Source organism: Catharus ustulatus, chromosome 17 (genome assembly GCF_009819885.2).
Source record: "Catharus ustulatus isolate bCatUst1 chromosome 17, bCatUst1.pri.v2, whole genome shotgun sequence".
NCBI lineage: Eukaryota > Metazoa > Chordata > Aves > Passeriformes > Turdidae > Catharus > Catharus ustulatus.
Window position 1 is genome coordinate 14,207,111 of NC_046237.1, and position 18,384 is coordinate 14,225,494.

An 18,384-nucleotide genomic window follows, 5' to 3' on the forward strand; every position below is an offset into this window, starting at 1 on the left:
TTAGGCAGGCTCCAGGTATGCGTCATCCAAGGCTGTAAGAGGGCTGAGTGATTGTATAAAAAGGGGATCTCTAGGAAAACTTGGGATGTTGCATTGTTGCCTGTGTACTCACCTTTGGAGCTCAAAAGCACTGTTAAATTTTGGAGTACGAGCTGAAGGACATGTCTGTCTGCTTTCTAGGTTGCTGCGTTTTACATATGGACCTTCATTCCCTCCATTCAAAATTCCTGATGAAGATGCTGGTCTGATTCCTCTTGAAATGGATAATGAGTGCGTTGCACAAACATGGTTTCGCTTTTTACATATGCTGAGGTATTGTAATTACATCCGTCCATTGTTCCTGTTCTTGCATCAACTCTATACATTTGCATGACAAATGAAACATTTCTCTGGAGACTGCCAAGATGAAGCACCTAAGTAGAATAAAATGAGAGACTGGTTGTACTAGTGCCATGCAGCAACTCAGGGCAGGCAGTGAGTGATGTTCAACTTTGAACTCTGACTCTTTAAAAATGTAAACTGGTTCAGTTAATTAAAAACTATTTTAGCTTTTTGGCATCTTGGAGGATCTGAAAAACAAGAGTTCAATAGAATTTTGTTTCTCTGAGATAACAAACAGGAAAAACTGAACAATAGTTCTGAGAGATGCATACGACTTCCATTTATTCTCCAGGTTAAATTTAGCCTACAATTTATTTTTAAATGGGTGTTTATCTTTATACATTTATTTTTATGAAGAAATTTATACAGGTAGTTTTGCTATTACACGTTAGTCTTTCTTAAATGCACAGCTGAACAACATGCTGTGTTTTGTTTTAAAGGCTTTTGGACATGCTATTACGTTAATGCTCTCAATGGGCAGAATATTAAACAATTGATACAAAATACCATTTAATAGTTAAATCTAGATAAACATTAGACTGTTTAAAATTTACTTCTTAGCTAACTAAAAAAACTTCTTTCCTAATTTGTAGTACTAATGTCACAAGTACTCTACTGTTCAAATTTGGGGTTTACAAATGTGCTGTTTCAGGATTTGAGTCAGGAAAAATGGCTCAAACTTTTACGATCTACTCCCCTTCTTGTCACTGTCTGACAATATTTAATTAGTTGCTTACTTTTCTAGAATAATTTTAACAATACAGGCAACTTTTAACTGAGTTCAAAAGACCTCATAAGTGATTAATATTACTGCAATAATTAGTCTAGTAAGTGTGTACTCTGTTGTTTTTTTTTTTTACTGAAATTGTTCAGTGTGTTTGGGTAATGTTTGAGATGAAGACAGTTATATACAGCCAAGCCAGGAAATGAAAACTGCCTTCCTGTGATGGAGTAACAGCTAAAATGAATTGACATTGGATGCTGGTTATTTAAATGCCTTAAAATATTGAATCTTCAAGTGTCTTTAAAATCTTAACAACTGTTCTTAAACTGACTAACATATTTTGGTCTTTTTGTGTGCAGTAATCCTGTGGATTTGAGTAACCCAGCCATTATTAGCTCTACCCCCAAATTTCAGGAGCAGTTTCTGAATGTGAGTGGGATGACTCAAGAACTGAATCAGTACCCCTGCCTTAAACATCTGCCTCAAATATTCTTTCGTGCCATGCGTGGAATCAGCTGTTTAGTGGATGCATTCCTAGGTAATGCTTTTTGTCTTACCCATGAAAAACTAGGAATATTAACTTAATCATTATTTTATTATCTTTAAATATATTTTCTCAAAAAATACAGCAGTAACATTTTATCATTTGCAAGTATATCCTGGAATTGGTGAGCAGGAGATGTCCGATCACATCTAAAAAAATCTACATACACAACAGTAACATTTGAATGCATGAAGTTGTAGATGGAATTAGTTTCAAATGCAAAATAAATAAATCAGAAATATAAAATAAAACCACGGATCTCTTTCCCAAACAAGGTTTCTTTTCTCTTTCCTTGTAATCACCAATGCAAGTGCTATGCTTTAGCATGTTGTGACCACTCACCACCGTGTTTCTAATCTTTGTGGTGTCTGCTGTTGTGCCTGTTTTATAAGATGTTCAATTTGGGCTGTCATCTTCAGACCTTTGTGAGAGTTCCCCTTACTGTTAGTGGGTGACTGCTGCTGCTGAGTAGGAAAGTAGCGTTTCTTTGTGTCTGCTGGTAACTGAGTAACTCTGGCTGGTCAGTTATAAGTAACAGGATGGAGTATCTGAAAATTAAAGCATTATGCTTAGTAAGCTTTAGACTTACTGCAAGTTCGTCAGGGAATACATGCTATTGTAAACATGGAAGAGCTGCCTGTCTCCAGCTGCTTTTCTGTTAAATGTGCGCAAACAAATGTCATCTGCCATAAGTATGAGCTGATGTGAGGTTGCAGGAGACTCGAGTGCATATATAAACAGAATTAGAAAAAAACTGGCCAATGGAATGAGACCATCAGCTTGAAGAAGAGCAGGCTCTAGGGGCACAGAAGGAAGGGTTAGACTGGATGTTGGGAAGAAATTCTTCTCTGTGAGGATTGGTGAGGCCCTTGCACAGGTTGCCCTAGCCCTGAGGAACTGTGACTGTCCCTGTATCCCTTGAAGTGTACAAGGGCAGGTTGGACTGGACATGGAAGAATGTGGTCTAGTGGAAGGTATCCCTCCCATGGCTGGGGATGGAATGAAGGGTCTTTAAGGTCCCTTTGAACCCAAATTATTCTGTGGTTTTATGAATCAGACACTTAATAATTCTGAAGATCTTGTAGCAAGATAAAGCATCCAGAGTGGAGAGCTCTGGAGGGCAGAGACAGAGACTACAATGCATTGGGGCATAGGAGATTTCTAGTGAAATTAGATTCAGGCTGTAGGTATGGATTGAGTGTGTTCTCAGGCGGACTGGAGAGCTGCAGAAAACTCTTGAGTGAAGGCTGATGGGGAGAGTTCATTACCTTCTGTGAGAAATGCTAAAATATTGGGCTTTATCCTGCTCTCCCTGGTACCTACGTTATGTGTCTGACAAAATACTGTATCTTCTTTTCCAGCCAAATATGCCAAAACAGTAGGTTTCATAGTGCATACTCTGCCTGGAGTGTAACACTGATTTAGCAGGAGCAAATTTTTCTGTAATGTGTTATGAAAAGTACCTGGGTGCTTTAATTAACATGGTCAAAAAAAAATCTGTCAAATTCTCAAGCACACTGCAATTCCCCACTTTATTTTTCAAATGGGGCATGAGGGTGTTGGAATTCATTAAAATGGGTAGAAGTGGTGTTTGTCACTTCAAGTTTTGTAGATGTTGAGTTGCTTCTGATTCTGATAGGGAAGAGCTCTGTACACCATGAATTTCCCTGAAGCTGGATAAAAGCTGGTCTAATGTCCTGCTGGTGCCAGAAATTATAGGTTACTCTGCTTTCTTACTCTACCTTAGTATTCAGTATGTTCAGCAACTGATTCAGCTCAAACCGAGCAGAAGGCTGTGTGGTGGATGGGTTTCATCTTACACTAATTTCACGAATACGAACCGCACCATTTTGACTAAAATTTTGCTCCCACACTGGAAATGCGGCTTATACTCAGGAGTGGCTGATATGTGAAAAATTTTCTGACATTTACAACATCAGAAGTGCCAACCAGGGTGCCAAGCTGAGCACCTGCTAGTAAAAGCCGGCATTTTGCGATTGTTACAAGTGTTACTGTGTTGTGCCGCGGGTGGAACCTGGCTCCCTGCAGGCAGCATGGGGGGCGGGGAGAGAGGCGGGAGAGCTCTCTCCTTCCCTCCTCTGCCGCAGCCCGGGGGAGAGACGGGGGGGCCCCGTGCCGCCATCGCCGCAGCCCGGGGAGGAGGCGGGGGCCCCGTGCCACCATCGCCGCGACCCGGGGAGGAGGCGGGGGGCTCCGTCCCCGCCCGTCGCCGCGGGAGCGGGGGGGGCTCTGTCCCTACCTGCCACCATGGGGCAGTGCCTGGGCCAGAGCGAGCAAGCCCAGAGGCGGCGGCCAGCCCTGAGCGGCCCCGCCGAGCGGCAGCGCCGGGCTGGGCCACCTGGCCCTGTCGGCACCCCCGAGCGGGCCGAGCCTGCACAGCCCGAACCAAGCCAGGAAACCCCGCCCTGCCGCGATTCTGTTACTATTTGGCAACTTTGTTGCACGCGGGTCCTTGCTGCGAACGACAGAGTGACTTATACTCAGGTGTGGCTTATTTATGAACAAAGAACGAAATGTTTGCCAACACCCGGAGATGCGGCTTATAGTCTGTGCGGCTTGTATTCGTGAAATTACTGTAATTTAGTGAGCTAAGGTGTCTTTAAGGGCCAGACATCTTAGAGATATCTCAGAAAAAGGTATGGAGTTTATAATTGGAAAAGAAAGACAAAGGTAGTGGCATCTGAATTTTGGCAGAAGTTGCTGTTAAATTGTCTTTGGCAAGTGAACCTTGCTGCTTTCCCTCTGCCTACTTCTAGACTGGTTCCTCCCATCTGCTATTTCCCAGACCCTCTGATGTTGTTTTAATCAATTGCTTATCTGATGTGATTACTGTTTTCATTTGCTTGTGCATTTATTTTCACTAGTTGTAAAATAGGGAGAGGGAGTTTTTATTGCTGTGCTGTTTTGGGGAACAGGGGGAGGCATGGCTATTTATCAAAGGCTCCTATGCTTACAAAGGCTCCTATGCTTACTAACGGCCTGCTCTGTGAGCCCATGGAATTCTTGCTGAAAGCCTGCTTTATTCCTGGCCTTACAGGCATCTCCCGACCCCGGTCAGACAGTGCACCTCCCACGCCAGTGAACAGGCTGAGCATGCCCCAGAACACTGCTACCAACACCACTCCACCCCACAACCGGCGGCATCGGGCAGTGACTGTGAACAAAGTGACGATGAAAACCAGCACTGTAAGATTTCATACTCTGTATTTGAGTAGCTGACCCTTTGGATCATTTCCTCAGTTAGAGGAAGTAATTTCCTTGATTCTAGGAGCTGATCTGTTCTTCTGTTCAAACAGGTAACTACTGCACATGCTTCTAAAGTGCAGCACCAGCCCTCCTCTACTTCTCCACTCTCTAGCCCAAACCAGACAAGCTCTGAGCCTCGGCCGCTTCCAGCTCCTCGCAGGCCAAAGGTCAACAGCATCTTGAACCTCTTTGGATCATGGTTATTTGATGCAGCATTTGTTCACTGTAAACTTCATAATGGAATAAACAGAGACAGCAGCATGACTGGTAAATATTACAAAAAATGCATGTACACTTTTTAACTTGTTTTATTGGCATTTCCTACCTGCAAGATTAACACATGCACAATGCAAAAAAAGTAAAATCTGAAGTGCTGTGTTGTAGTTAATCCCTTGAGCTGAGCCAGCATATGCTATTAGCTGAGCAACTGTTTGGGGATTTCAAAGTTTAAAAAAAAGCCCACTTTTTACTATTAAATACTCCCTTGCTCTAACAAGGAATATTATGATACTGGGGGAAATGCTATTAAGTGAAGGAAATCCTATGGTAGGAGTCCACTTAGTTTGAAATCTGCTTGAGTATCTATGATTAATAGCAACTATTTGTATTGACTCTTTAATATTTGAAAAATTGTCCTACGTCTCTCCACATAGTGCACTAAGTAGTACTTCTTGGTTTTGTAGAGTGTTATGGAAACAGGAGTTCTTAAATAGCTAGTGAAGTTGCTGCCTATCAGTTATGGTTGCTGTGTGTTTCCCTTAATACCTTGATATCTTTTGTTGTCTTCAACCCTTAGCTGCCAAACTTATTTTGTCTCCTGTTCTTTGTTCAGCTGCAGAGGTTAGATGTTTTGAGATATCATGGCAGAATTAGTGCTCTGTTCAGAGAGACTTTTTAGCTCTCATCTTAATTTTGCTGATAATATTCAGAAAGGAATGAACTTTCTCACTCCTTGCATTTTTTCCTGTTCTTTGTGTATTTTGAATGTCTGCTAACTTTTTCAAGAGATCTATCAATCAACTGTCAGTAACTCACTGGCCTAAGAAGAATAGGGAAAAGACATTAGTTGTGGCAAGTTGGTTGTATAGTGGGACTTGACAGCAGCAGTTTAACTGGTGATCTTCCTTGTTTATTGGGACAAATGGCTGTGTGAAAGCTTAGTATTTGAGATCTTCTAAAGGTGTTTTTAGGTATGTAGCACATTGTTTTTGAAAATGTTCTTTTTGTGTTTCTATGGTAGGAAATTGGAATCTCTTTGTAAAAGGCCTATGGCTCATGATTAGAGAAACAGCTGAGCTTACAAAGGGACAAGACCTCCTTTGAGGATGTGTTGGATTGCATATGCATTTAATGTATTACTACATTTAGTGCTTTTCAGATTGATTAGATCATTTTAATTTTGACATAACCTGCTTCTTGAGTGATTTTAATGAAATGCTTAACCTGTAAAGGAGGGGTGTCAGCTGAGATACTGCTTATGCAAAAGCGTCAGCTGCAAATAGAGGTGTTGTTATGCTGGCAGAAGTACACAGTCATCCAAAATCAAAAGTTTAATTTCCTTGAAGGGGTTCTGGGGCCTTCTGTTCATACACGCAATGTCTTCAATCACCCAACAGCAATCAGAAAATTACTGTGTTATTAGCCTTACGGAGACATTTACAGTAATTTCATGAGTATAAGCCGCACCCTTTTGACTAAAATTTTGGTCCGAACCCGGAAATGTGGCTTATACTCCGGAGTGGCCAATATATGAACAAAGTTCAGAAATTTGCCAACCCGGAAGTGCGAGCTGGCAGCAGCACTGGGCTGGGGCCGCTACAGGTGGCCGGGGGGGAGCCGTGCTGGAGCTGACGACCGGGAGGGCAGCAGCACCAGGGGGGCTTGACTGGCGGCAGCGGGGCAGCACCGAGCAGAGTCCACACGGCCCCGAGCCGAGCCAGTACACCCCGTGATTCTGTTACTAATCGGCAACTTTGTGAAAGTTGCACGCGGATCCTCGCTGCGAGTGAAGGTGTGGTTTATAATCTGGTGCAGTTTATATATGTACAAAGAACGAAAAGTTGCTGACACCCAGAAGTGCGGTTTATAATCCGGTACGGCTTATAATCGTGAAATTACTATACCTACTTTCTGAAGGCTAGAGACAGCTGTTTGGAATTGAGTTAATTCTGTTCCTCCCCTGTGCTCTTCCGAGCTGTCTGTAGTGAGACCAGTCTTTGCACATCGTATGATCTGCTGTGTATTAGCAGCAGTGGTTCTGAGACAATTATATTGGTGGACTCCCAGGAATCTGGCTGTCTCATGTCCCACTTTTTTAGCGATTTGGAAGACAGAATTCACTTATGGGAATTAAGTCAAGATCTGCTACCCTTGCAGGGTGTTGTTACTGCTGTGTAAGGTCACTGGTCACACTAGTGCTAAGGTGGGCTGGTTGAAGGAGGGAGAGCTGAATATGGACCTCTACTTCTGAAACACTGTAGAGAGGCCTCTAACTCTCATTGCCTGATATATCCTTTTGCTCATCTTAAGATGGGAAATTGAGCAATATGTGTAAAGGACCAGACCCCTGGTGCTTTAAAAGTTTCGATTGGGAAGTGTTTCCACTTAAAATCAGCGTTTCCATGTAGTATTGTCTTCCAATGGCCCATACACACTATTTTTCTTTAGGTCTGGAACTGCAGCTGTCTAAGATCTCAGCAACTTTAAATCCTCCTAATACCTGCTTTGTTTCAATGCCATGCAGTTAAGAATTCATTCTCTTTTGGATGTCTGATAATGCCTTCTTTGTTTCACTGCTGGCTGGAGGACTGAGGACCACTTCACAAAAGTATTACAACTTGCTCTTTGGTCCTGTAGGGAGCCCTGTGCCCTGGGACACTTTTGGAGTACTATGTTTTCTAGTGTGTGGTTCTCTCCTCTTCTGTTGTATGGCAGGCTCAGTGAGAATCCCTATGATGTGATTACTAAGGAGAGATTCATGTGCTCAGTGCAGTGCCTACCAGGGATGAGCCATGGTTTCAAGCTCTAGTTCAGAATTTAGTTTGTTTCTTTCAACCAAATTCTGCTGACATACATGGCTGAACACATTGTCCTTGTCCCATCTTACAGCACACCTTTTTGATGAGCTCTAAGAAATAAAAAGCACTTAATCAAGGCTGATGTGAATGAGTACTCCTCTACCCTTCCTTTTTTCCTTGTCCCAGGATCTTCTGTTTTACCACTGGAACTATTTAACCTCCAGAAAGGAAGTAATAAAAAATGATGGTGGAAAAAATGTCAAGCTTTTTGTAAGTCTTGAGATGAAAATAAGATAGAAAGGTAACTGAACTTTATTTACTTGACCCTGCTTCTCAGGGAAGGGCTGACTATCTCGAGAGGCCCCTTCAGCCTCAACTCTCCTGATTTTGTCAGGTTAAGTGCTGCCTCATGGACTTTGTTTTGTCATCTCACAGGTGAAGTTCTTGTACCAATTCTTGATTGGAAAACTGTAGGTATTCCACATTAGTGATTGTTCTGGTTTTGTCTCTCTTTGGGAAGAGAGAATTATTCTCTCTCAAGATTAGCTGGAAATTATCTGTATACAGTTGGCTGCTAGTGGAGGTTATCACCTGGAAAGCAGTTGTCCTCTTTGTTCTTTGAGCCCTGTCCTTCAAGGTAGTCCTGTGTCATTGGATTCTGAAGCAGAGCAATGATCTTGCCCTCATTGGCATGATACTTTTGACCTTTGGGTGTCCTTATCAGGTTTTGGTCTCTTCACGAAGACTTTAATGGTGAAGCATTATGGTGGGCAGCTGATAAACATCACTGTGTTGTGGTGAGAGAGTAAAAATGGCCTGTTGGATGGTGGTGGCTTGAAAACAGCTAGATCCTGCTGGCATTGTCGATAGAATTTGACGGGTGTGTGGCATTTATGTAGCTGATAGTGGGGGTTAAATAGATCTCTATGGTGGATAACACCTTCATAAGAAATTGTCTATAGAGCCTGTATGAGGTTAACCAAGAATGACAGCTTGGGGTGTGTATCTGTACCAGTGCAGGTTCAGTGGCAGGATGTTCCAGACAAGCTTGGCTGTATGGTGCATGCTACTGCTACCTACTGTCCTCAGCCTCAGAGTGGGGAGAGGCTCACCAGCACCTTGTACCAGCATTTCAGCAACTGGATCTTCTAATCTGATGGGCTCATTCTCAGTCCTTGTACCTGAAGGATGCCAGCTCTGCATTTTAGAGCAACTGAAAGAGACACCTCAGGGACTTGCTGCTATTGCCCAAGGGCTGTTGGCAGTGGGGCAGCCTTGGGGTACATTGCTACCCTCACCTTGTCTGGCCCTACTGTCATTTATGTCCCATAGAATGTTTCTAGGGCTCCAGAAGCCGATTCTAAGCAGCCCTGTCTGGGGTCATAGTGAGTGCTGCTGAGGGGCTTGGTTACATGTCTGACCCTGCACATTCAAAGAAGTAGCTCTCCCCAGATGCTGGGTAGTACCTGGCTGCTGAAGTTCCTTCTCTCTTCTTTCTCTGGACGTGGTTTGAGATGTTAATGTTTCTGTGAGTGTTCTGCCTTTCATTTCTGCTTTGGAAGATTGTTAATGAAGCTGGTGGTCAGGGGAAGCATGCTCAGGTATTCTGGCTGTTAGCAACTTGTCTTAGGCATGTGGGAGCTGTATTACCATTGGAAACTGCTGGTTTGGAAGCAGGAGTACTGCTAGGAAGAGATTGCAGGTAAGTAACTTTGTCCCTGCAAGACATCCCCCAATTCAGAGGAGCCTTAGTGTATGCCCCATGTGCTCTGCAACATGGAGACAGGTCTGTGAGCTGAGAAGGGTTAATACCCTCTGTTAAAGAACTGGTGTATGTTGATATGAACAGCTCTAAATTTTAGTCGTATTTTGTAACTTTTTTGTTCATTGTTTTGCATGGTACTTTCAAAACCATAATTTTGGACCTTTATGCCAATTTCCTATGTGTTTAACAAGCTTGCTGTATCATAAAGCTTTTAATCTATTTTTTAAAAAGCTAAAAGCTTCTTAACTTGTATTACAATTTCACCATCTTAAAAGTATTTTATAACTACTGCTGTCCTTTGATTTGTTTCCATTTTATTTCTATTATCTTGCAGCATCTTTTATCCAAATTCTTCTTTCTTATAAATCTTGTAAGTAGGAACCAGTAGCTTTTCCTTAATTGCGGTCATGCTTTTCTTTTTCCATAATCCCATATTTTATTTGTAAATTCATGCCCATTGTCTCTTGTAGCTTTTGCACTTTTACTTGAAAAAGACAAGTAATTTTTTTTGTGTGTGTTTTTGAATGGGGAGGATTGTTGGCAAAAGCAAATTAATCTGCCTGAATCAGTCCCATCTTTTCCGTACTTTAGTCTGTGATCATGTCATGAATTTCAGGACTTTGCACTAACCATGTTTTTTTTACTTAAAGCTTCTTTTACAGACCTAGTGTTTGATTTGTATGCATTGTGCATGTAGTGTTTTTTTCCAACTACAGTATATTGCTGGATAGCTGACTTAGGACAAAAAATGGCTCATGGGAAGATGCATAAAGATTTGTACTTATTCGCTACTTAACGTCAATGAAAATTTATGGGGTAAATGTAGGTTAAATGATAAATTTGAGAACAAAAAATTAGGAGTAGGCACTTGTCATTAAGACATTTCCTTTAAAACAGAACAAAAAAGCACCCTATCTGTAAATTATCAGGTATTCCAACTGCTAAAGTGTTAACATGCCTTTGGTTGCAAGGCTGACTGTGAACTTGCTGTTCCCCAGTGTCCCAGAGGTGAGACAGAAGTTCTCTTTTGCTGGTAGAAACACATAGGTGTGATTATATCAGGAGCACACATTGTCTGCTGTTTGCTTTTGTAGTTTATAAAAGTTTTAGAAATCCATCTAGTCTTAGCTAAAAACAAGAACACACTCTTTAAGGTGTTAGCAGTCTTAGAGCAAAGCTTTCCAAGGAAGAGGAAAAAAATCATTGAAAAAGTCATCACATTGAGTGCAGTATATATTTTGTTTTGGTAGCTATCCTGGAAGAAAGGATGGAACCAACAGATCAAGTGGTCTCGTACCCACACAGTGCTGATGTGTGAAAGGGAGATCAGAAGTCTCTCCAAAAGGACATGGACTGGAGTGGCGTGGGCTGGCAGAACTGGCCTGTGGGGAGGAAGCCAGAGCTGGGCAGAACCAGGTTAGGACCCTCTGAGAGGGTCATGGAGCTTCTTGTAGGACAGGGAGCAGGAGGCAGCCAACCCTTGCTAGCTGCTGTCTGGAGGCTATATTACGTATTTGGCAGTTTTAGTGATCATGTGAGGAGAGAGGGACCAAATTAGAAGAATGGGATTCCACAACCTTCCCTTTCTCATACAGAACCTTAAAATTATTTTCTTATTTGTTTTATAAGTATGTTTGTACAACAAGGCTGGATCAAAGCTGCTTACTGTTCAGGGCAGCATGAGATGAGTTGGCCAGCTGGAAGTTAAGCACTTCGTTGGAAGTCAATAGCAATGGCACCAGCAAGAAATATTCTGGTTTTTTTTAGGGGAGCAAAGGAAGGTGGCATTTAATTTTTGTGGGGATTAGAACCAGGTAAGGCAGATCCTTGCCTGTTCAGAGAGGGTAGGAAGCTAGTATTGGATATAAGCACTCTCTTCCTAGTAAGAAGTTGGGACAGTCTCTAGGGTATGAAGGTCAGTTGTTATCGTCCTTATGAAGAAAACAAGTTAGGTACACCCACAAATACTTCCTAAACAGAGGCACTGGCTCAAATACACTGAACTAATAGCTTCATGTTAACTACTCAATTGGACTTGATCTTTGTGTCCAGGATCCCATGAGCCTGTTCTGTACCCTGTCATGCACAGTGAAACGCTGTTTTTTTCTCTTCCCAGCTATAGCAACGCAGGCTAGTGTGGAGTTCCGCCGGAAAGGATCCCAAATGTCCACAGACACTATGGCTTCCAACCCCATGTTTGATGCAAGTGAATTCCCAGACAACTATGAAGCAGGAAGGGCAGAGGCATGCGGGACACTGTGTAGGATATTTTGTAGCAAGAAGACTGGGGAGGAAATATTACCAGCTTACCTATCTCGGTACTAACCTATCTTCCAGTTGCTTTATTGGTGTAACTTTATGATGCAGACTAATTCCCAGTGAATAGCATTCACTTGCTGTCTGATTCCTGTGTTGCCGGTTTAAGAGCACCAGGTTGGTCATCAGAGGCTGGAGGTGGGATTCCTGGCTAGGCCCAGCACTGTTTTCTCATTTTCGTGATGCTGCTTTTCACTGGTTTTTCTTCAAGTTTCAGTTGAAGGAGAGTACCTTAAAGTGCTTCCAGCTGGAAGGAACATTTTCTTTGGCACTTTCTTGCCTCCTGTATTTTTGTTTTTGTTTAGTTTGTTACTGAATATTGTTCAGATAGAAAAAATAAGTGTGCAGGCATAAGACTTTTTACACGTTATTAGACCACAAAGGTCTTCTGTTGTAAAATACCACATCATTTGGTTTGGTTTTTTGTAGTTGCTTTTTTTTTTTCCCCACCCTCTGAGTATTGAAATGCAGTAATATCCCATTATTACTGTCATGTTTGAACTACCTCTGTGTTCAGTTTTATTTCTGAGAAAATGAAGCAGTTTTACCTGTTATGATACGCCTTTTTCATAAATTTTTGTTATGTAAAATAGTAAATGCTAGAGGAAGAAAATAATTTTTAAATTATGATTCTCTCAAACTGTTCAGGTACATTTGTCCCAGACGGCAATAAAACTTCCCAGAAGACTGAGCAATTTTATTTCTTGAATGTGGTAATAGTTCTTGTATAGATAGTTCATATTTCTCTTGGCTGGTCAATGGGATTCCTCTATGTCTTCAAGACTTCTGAAACAATTAATAGGGCATACATGTTCTCTAACAAGAAGCTGCAAAAGGAGCTAACTACTCTAGGATGAGTGGCAGCTGGGTTTCTGCCCTTGCTTTTTCATTTGGAGTGGTTATGATGGTTATAATTGGTCTCATTTTTCAAATTGCTGATCAGTGTGTCTTGTCCTGACATTCAGTCCATTGTTCCGACCACTGCCTCCGCCAAGATTTCACAGTATTTTTCTCATATTGGGGAGTTAAAATCAAGGTCTTGCTCCTGTCCTTACATGAGAAGGAGTGGGAAGGGAGTAGCGGAGAGCAAGTGATCCACTTTTAGTAAAACCAGCTGACTGTGCTTACTCAGTTCCCAGTCTGAGTGTTGCAACAAGTCAGAGATTTCAGTAAAACTGCTGCACTGGCTTTTTATATTCAATACCTGTCATTTTTGAGGGTTTATTAAGCTGATCAGGTGTGCTTGTCTGTACTCAACTAATGTAGGGGAAGATGTATCAGTCTCGTATAGTTTCCTAGCTCTGTTTTGAAACTTACTCTATTTTATGTAGTCAAGATCAAATAGTGGCTGCAGAATCATGTGGCATTCTGATGATTTTATGTGCAAATAATTAAATCTTATCTTTCTTTGTCAGATTTTACATGCTTTTAATTCAGGGTTTGCAGATAGCAGATTTCGTTTGCCACCCAGTTCTTGCCAGTGTTATTCTAAACTCCCCTCCTCTGTTCTGCTGTGACCTGAAGGGCATTGATGTTGTGGTTCCCTACTTCATTTCGGCTCTGGAAACTATTTTACCTGACAGGTAAATTGCCATTTCCATTTAAGCATCATCAGAGATACTGGGAGGTATTTGTCTTTTGTCATTCCTGCATAATTTCACCAAATTCTGCAGTGTAGGGCCTACAGTGTATGTGTATTTGATGGTGATAATAGCAGCACTGTGTAAGCTCAAGTTTTCAGTTTGATTTAATGCAATTTTCTTTAAAGCAATAATAGTGCTTATTTTAAATGAAATATGTGAGTTGTTAGCTGCATACTTATTGGTGCAAAGCAGTGTCTTTAAGAATAGGAAAATATATTGAAATAGATCAAAAATATATTGAAAACCTATTGATTTTTAAAGTAAACTTTCACAAGATGCTCATTAGTGGCTGTTGTTGCAGTGTATCCAATAGTAATCTTATGCATCATTACATGAAAAAGTTGGTAATTTAGACTGATGGAATGGGAATAGGTTCTTATCAGAGCTTTATAGATTTTGGAATGTTTTGTGAAGTTAGGCACTTAATAGTAGTCTCTGCGTGCCTTCTTCAGTGTATGCATTATGTCTTGGTACTATGTTTCATTTTGATGTTAGGCATTTAGACAAAAAAGCATTATTTGTCTGAGCCGCTGCTTCTTCTGTTTAAATCTTAGAAAGAAACAGCTACATTGCATACTGCAAATTACTTAAGGCAATTTGGTGGGTGTATATTTGGTGGTAACTTAGTTATGTTCAGCTCCAGATTCTTGTGAAAAGTTAATTAACTGTCTGATGCTTTGATTTGCAGAGAACTCTCAAAGTTTAAAATCTATGTAAACCCCACAGAGCTAAGAAGAGCTTCTATTAACATCTTACTATCTCTGTTGCCTCTCCCTCATCATTTTGGAACAATAAAGTCTGAGGTAGTACATGTATCACTGTGTTTTACATTCCATTTTTCTTTCCCTGGGAGTGGGATTTGGATGGGTTGTGGGTTGTATTGGGTGTTTTCTTTAGCACTGGAACTCTTCCAGTGAATGTAAAACAGTAAGACCATATTACAAGGTGTCAGTAGCAATGTGTACTGTGAATGTTGACTTTTGAAACCCTGCTGACATGATCTTTAATTGATACTGAAATAAGTGTATTTTTTCTTCAGGTTGTCCTGGAAGGGAAGTTCAGCAATGATGACAACTCAGCATATGATAAGCCAGTAACATTCCTATCCTTGAAGCTGAGGCTTGTGAATATCCTTATAGGAGCTTTGCAAACAGAAACTGATCCCAACAATACTCAAATGATACTAGGTTATTTTGGCTTTTTTATTTACTAACTGTATTATAGAACTGTCTGTGTTAATCTGTCCTGGGATAATATGGGTTATTAGTGCTTTGCAAGAAGAAGGTTTAAATTCCTGGCAGGTTGTCATATGTGTAATCTTCCTCATACTATGAAAGCATCTTAAAAAGCCTCACATTTTTGTTAATCTCTCTTATTATGTGGAGCAGTACTTGAGAAGTAGAGGCAAAAGTAAAACACATTCTAGCACAGGAAGTAGGTAAGAATGACAATTTTAGGAAGGATTCCTGACTAGTGGATTTCAGAGAAAACCTTAGGTTTTGGCGTAATTAAGCCTAAGAAACATATTGACCTACTGGTGAGTGGTGGTCCAGCATTGGGAAAATACAGATGACATTTGTTTAGCAGTGTGTAAATCCTCAGATAAAATTAAAAAGTTTTGGAATAGATTGTGGAGCTGCACTACATACAATTTGGCAAACTGTTCTTTGAGGTAGTGAGTGGATTATATTAACATCATACTGAATACTCAGAAAGAAAGTAAAACTTGAAACTTGGATATTGCATAGTCTGTCAAGTTAAATATGTTTTCAAATAAGTACAAATGTACATGCCTATTATTCTTACTTTTCCCCCCTTATTCTTCTCTCTTTGGAAGTGCTTTTTTCAACATAATGGTGTTCTTGTCCTTACTAGTTTCTCTTTGTCTGTTTAAAAAGGCAACAGTCTTGTGTTGTGAGAGAGGTGTCCACCTTGTTTGGGGAGGTAGACAGTTTACTTGGTTAACAGGGGAGGGCAAGAAAATGATGCATTGTTAAGGGAAGGGAAACAAATCCAAGTCTGCAAAGACTTTTGGAAGATTACCTTGCAATAGTTGAAGCAGCTTCTTCTCTCACAGAAGATTAGAGGGGAATAATTTGAAAGAATAATTTGCACCCAGTGCTGGTAAAGAAGTGAGGCTGTCTGTGTTTTCCAAGTAAGACCCTCAGAGCATTGATGCAGGTGAGGTTGTCCCACCTCCAGTACTGTGTGCACCTCAGGCTGATACTTTGTTAAATCCCACCCCTGTGGTCCCATGCCCCTCCACACTGAGTTGGTCTGCAACCAGCTGGGGATGGCTTTTCTGCTGGGAATTCTTATTCCATGCTAGTCCCTGGCAGTTCACCTGCCCTGTATTCCTCCTCTTAAGCTCCTGTTTCCATAGGTGAAGTTATTTCCTGCTAGCTTTAGCTGGAGGGGATTAATGAATCTCCAGTTTAGCCAGAGCTTCTTACATGTGCCACCAGTTTCTCAACAGAAGCAGGGTTTGTTTCCATCTGCCAATAAATTTTTGGCAGTTAGTGGTGCATTTTGCAGACTCAGAGTGGTTTGGGTTGGAAGAGACCTTAAAGCTCATGTCATTCTACCCTGCTATTCCACCATGAATTTCACCCCCGTTCCCTGGGCTGGGACACCTTCCACTAGACCAGATTGCTCCAAGCCCTGTCCAGCCTGGCTTTGGGCCCTTCCAGAGATGTGGCAGCTGCAGCATCTCTGGGCAACCTGTGCCAGGGCCTTCCCACCCTCACGGGGAAGAATTTCTTCACACCATCCCACCTCATCTTGCCCTCTCAATGTGAAGACAATCCTCCTTGTCCTGTCATTTCCCTTCATAAAGCAAATTGTGTTTTCCTAAACGTTCATTGATGGATGAGACAGGGGAAGGAGGCAGAAAATTAGAACTGAAGCCACCAAATGTGCCAGTGTCAACCACTTTCAGGTCCATATCCTTACTGCTTCTTTCTTCATCATCTGGGGGTGATGCTGCCAAGCAGGTACAGGCTGTTCACCCTGGTTAAGATACATTAGCAGTTTTGATTTAAGTGAGTTAAAACTTCCCTGAGATTGAAGAGAAAACGCTGTCCTGACTAGCTTGGATGCAATGAGATTGGTGACCCCTGCTCTTAAGAGCTTCAGCTTTTTGAATACAGTATTTTGGGCACTGATGGAAATTAGAGCATGTAAAGTGAGAGACTGGGGAAAACTTCCAGGTAGAGGGAATTTCAGTGTATCCCACCTCAGATTATGAACTCACTTTCTTGTAGATATCTTTAAATGTAACCTGAGCTTTTAAATGAGCACAGTCTGGTGTGAGACAAGGACCCACTCCAGCCCTTCTGTGGAGTCAAAATCCTTCCAAACGGAGGAATTTGACAGACCTATCACAGAACAGTTGGGGCTGGAGGAGACCTCTGGATATCTGTCATTTGGTCTAACTCTGCCAATGCAGAGTCACCTGTGACACAGGAACCTGTCCAGGTGGGTTATGAATGTCCTCTCGGGGGGGGATGCTGTGACCTTCTTGGGCAACCTGTTCCAGCGCTCTGCCACCCTCCATGGAAGGAAGATTTTTCTTGTGTCGAGGTAGAACTTCTTGTATTTAGTTTGTGCATTACTCCATGCCCTGTTGTTGCTGGGTGCCACTAAACAGAGTCTGGTACCATCCTCTGCACACCCACCATTGAGATATGGATATGCAACGATGAGATCCTCTCTGTCTTTCTAGACTGTGTTCAAAGCATTTTTTAACGTAACTGTCTCAACTTTCATGTGTTTCAGATAGTTAAGCTCAAAACAAGTCCTGTGTTACTAAGAGATTTTATAAAACAGGGCTGCAAACCTCTGTGTTAGACCTTCCATGCTGCTTGGTCATTTTTAGTAGGGAATTCTACTGTTGTCCATAGTTACCTTCTTCTATCTGATTCTGCAGGTGCAATGTTAAATATTGTTCAGGATTCAGCACTGCTAGAAGCCATTGGCTGTCAGATGGAAACGGTGAGTATCTTTTGTTTATGAAGTTACTACTTCAGAAAGAATGCCTTACCTGAAAAGGGGCTCAGGTAGCATCTTTTGTATCTGAGAGCATGGGGAACTCAGAAATTTTCTGATCTCTCTAAACTACCTTTCACTTTGCAGAATGGTGGTGAAAACAACCTCTTCAAAAGCCACAGTCGCACTAACAGCAGCATTAGCACTGCAAGTGGTGGCAGTACAGAGCCCACAACACCTGACAGTGAGCGACCAGCACAGGCCCTCCTGAGGGATTATGGTAAGGATAGCTCTTGGAAAACCCTGTCATGGAATACCAGGTTGATGTTTTCTGGGATTTTCTGTTCTAGTTCTGGCTAAAGCATTAATGTGCCCAGGTGCTTGAAACCGGGGGCATAGCCCAGCTGTATGCTGCAAGTCTGCACTCATGTGTGCCCTTCCGTTGATTGTCTTAACCTTACTAAAGGACTCAGCATTATCAGAATGTAAAAGCTTATGAAAAAGATGTTTGTAAATTTTAAATTAGTTTTTCAAGACACTTAGTTTCTGTCAACAAGAATGGGATATATGTACACCAGGGGTAAATTAATTGCTTCGTTTTTTGTGATAGCATTCCAAATGCTATCGCATTGTCCTCTGCAGCACCTTTTCTTAAACCACATTTAAAGAACATTTCAGGGACTCTAGCTTCTGTAGAGCAAGTAAACAGAATGCTTGTGATATGCCATTTGTTATAACAA

General features: G+C 41.6%; 1 protein-coding gene across 5 annotated transcripts in view; it reads left to right on the forward strand.

Annotated features, from left to right (window-relative positions):
• The window catches only part of RALGAPB (Ral GTPase activating protein non-catalytic subunit beta), a 75,262-nt gene that overhangs the window by 18,015 nt on the left and 38,863 nt on the right, over nucleotides 1–18,384 (forward strand). For 2 of the 5 annotated variants that reach the window (XM_033074653.2, XM_033074654.2), the window contains exons 6-16: nucleotides 181–312; nucleotides 1,465–1,643; nucleotides 4,708–4,856; nucleotides 4,967–5,183; nucleotides 10,033–10,068; nucleotides 11,815–12,016; nucleotides 13,430–13,597; nucleotides 14,346–14,460; nucleotides 14,697–14,844; nucleotides 17,586–17,650; nucleotides 17,792–17,924. In XM_033074653.2, the coding sequence (XP_032930544.1) occupies nucleotides 181–312; nucleotides 1,465–1,643; nucleotides 4,708–4,856; nucleotides 4,967–5,183; nucleotides 10,033–10,068; nucleotides 11,815–12,016; nucleotides 13,430–13,597; nucleotides 14,346–14,460; nucleotides 14,697–14,844; nucleotides 17,586–17,650; nucleotides 17,792–17,924 (1,544 nt within the window). The remainder of the gene's footprint in view (nucleotides 1–180; nucleotides 313–1,464; nucleotides 1,644–4,707; nucleotides 4,857–4,966; nucleotides 5,184–10,032; nucleotides 10,069–11,814; nucleotides 12,017–13,429; nucleotides 13,598–14,345; nucleotides 14,461–14,696; nucleotides 14,845–17,585; nucleotides 17,651–17,791; nucleotides 17,925–18,384) is intronic. The other 3 variants (XM_033074655.2, XM_033074658.2, XM_033074656.2) reach the window with 2 other exon arrangements.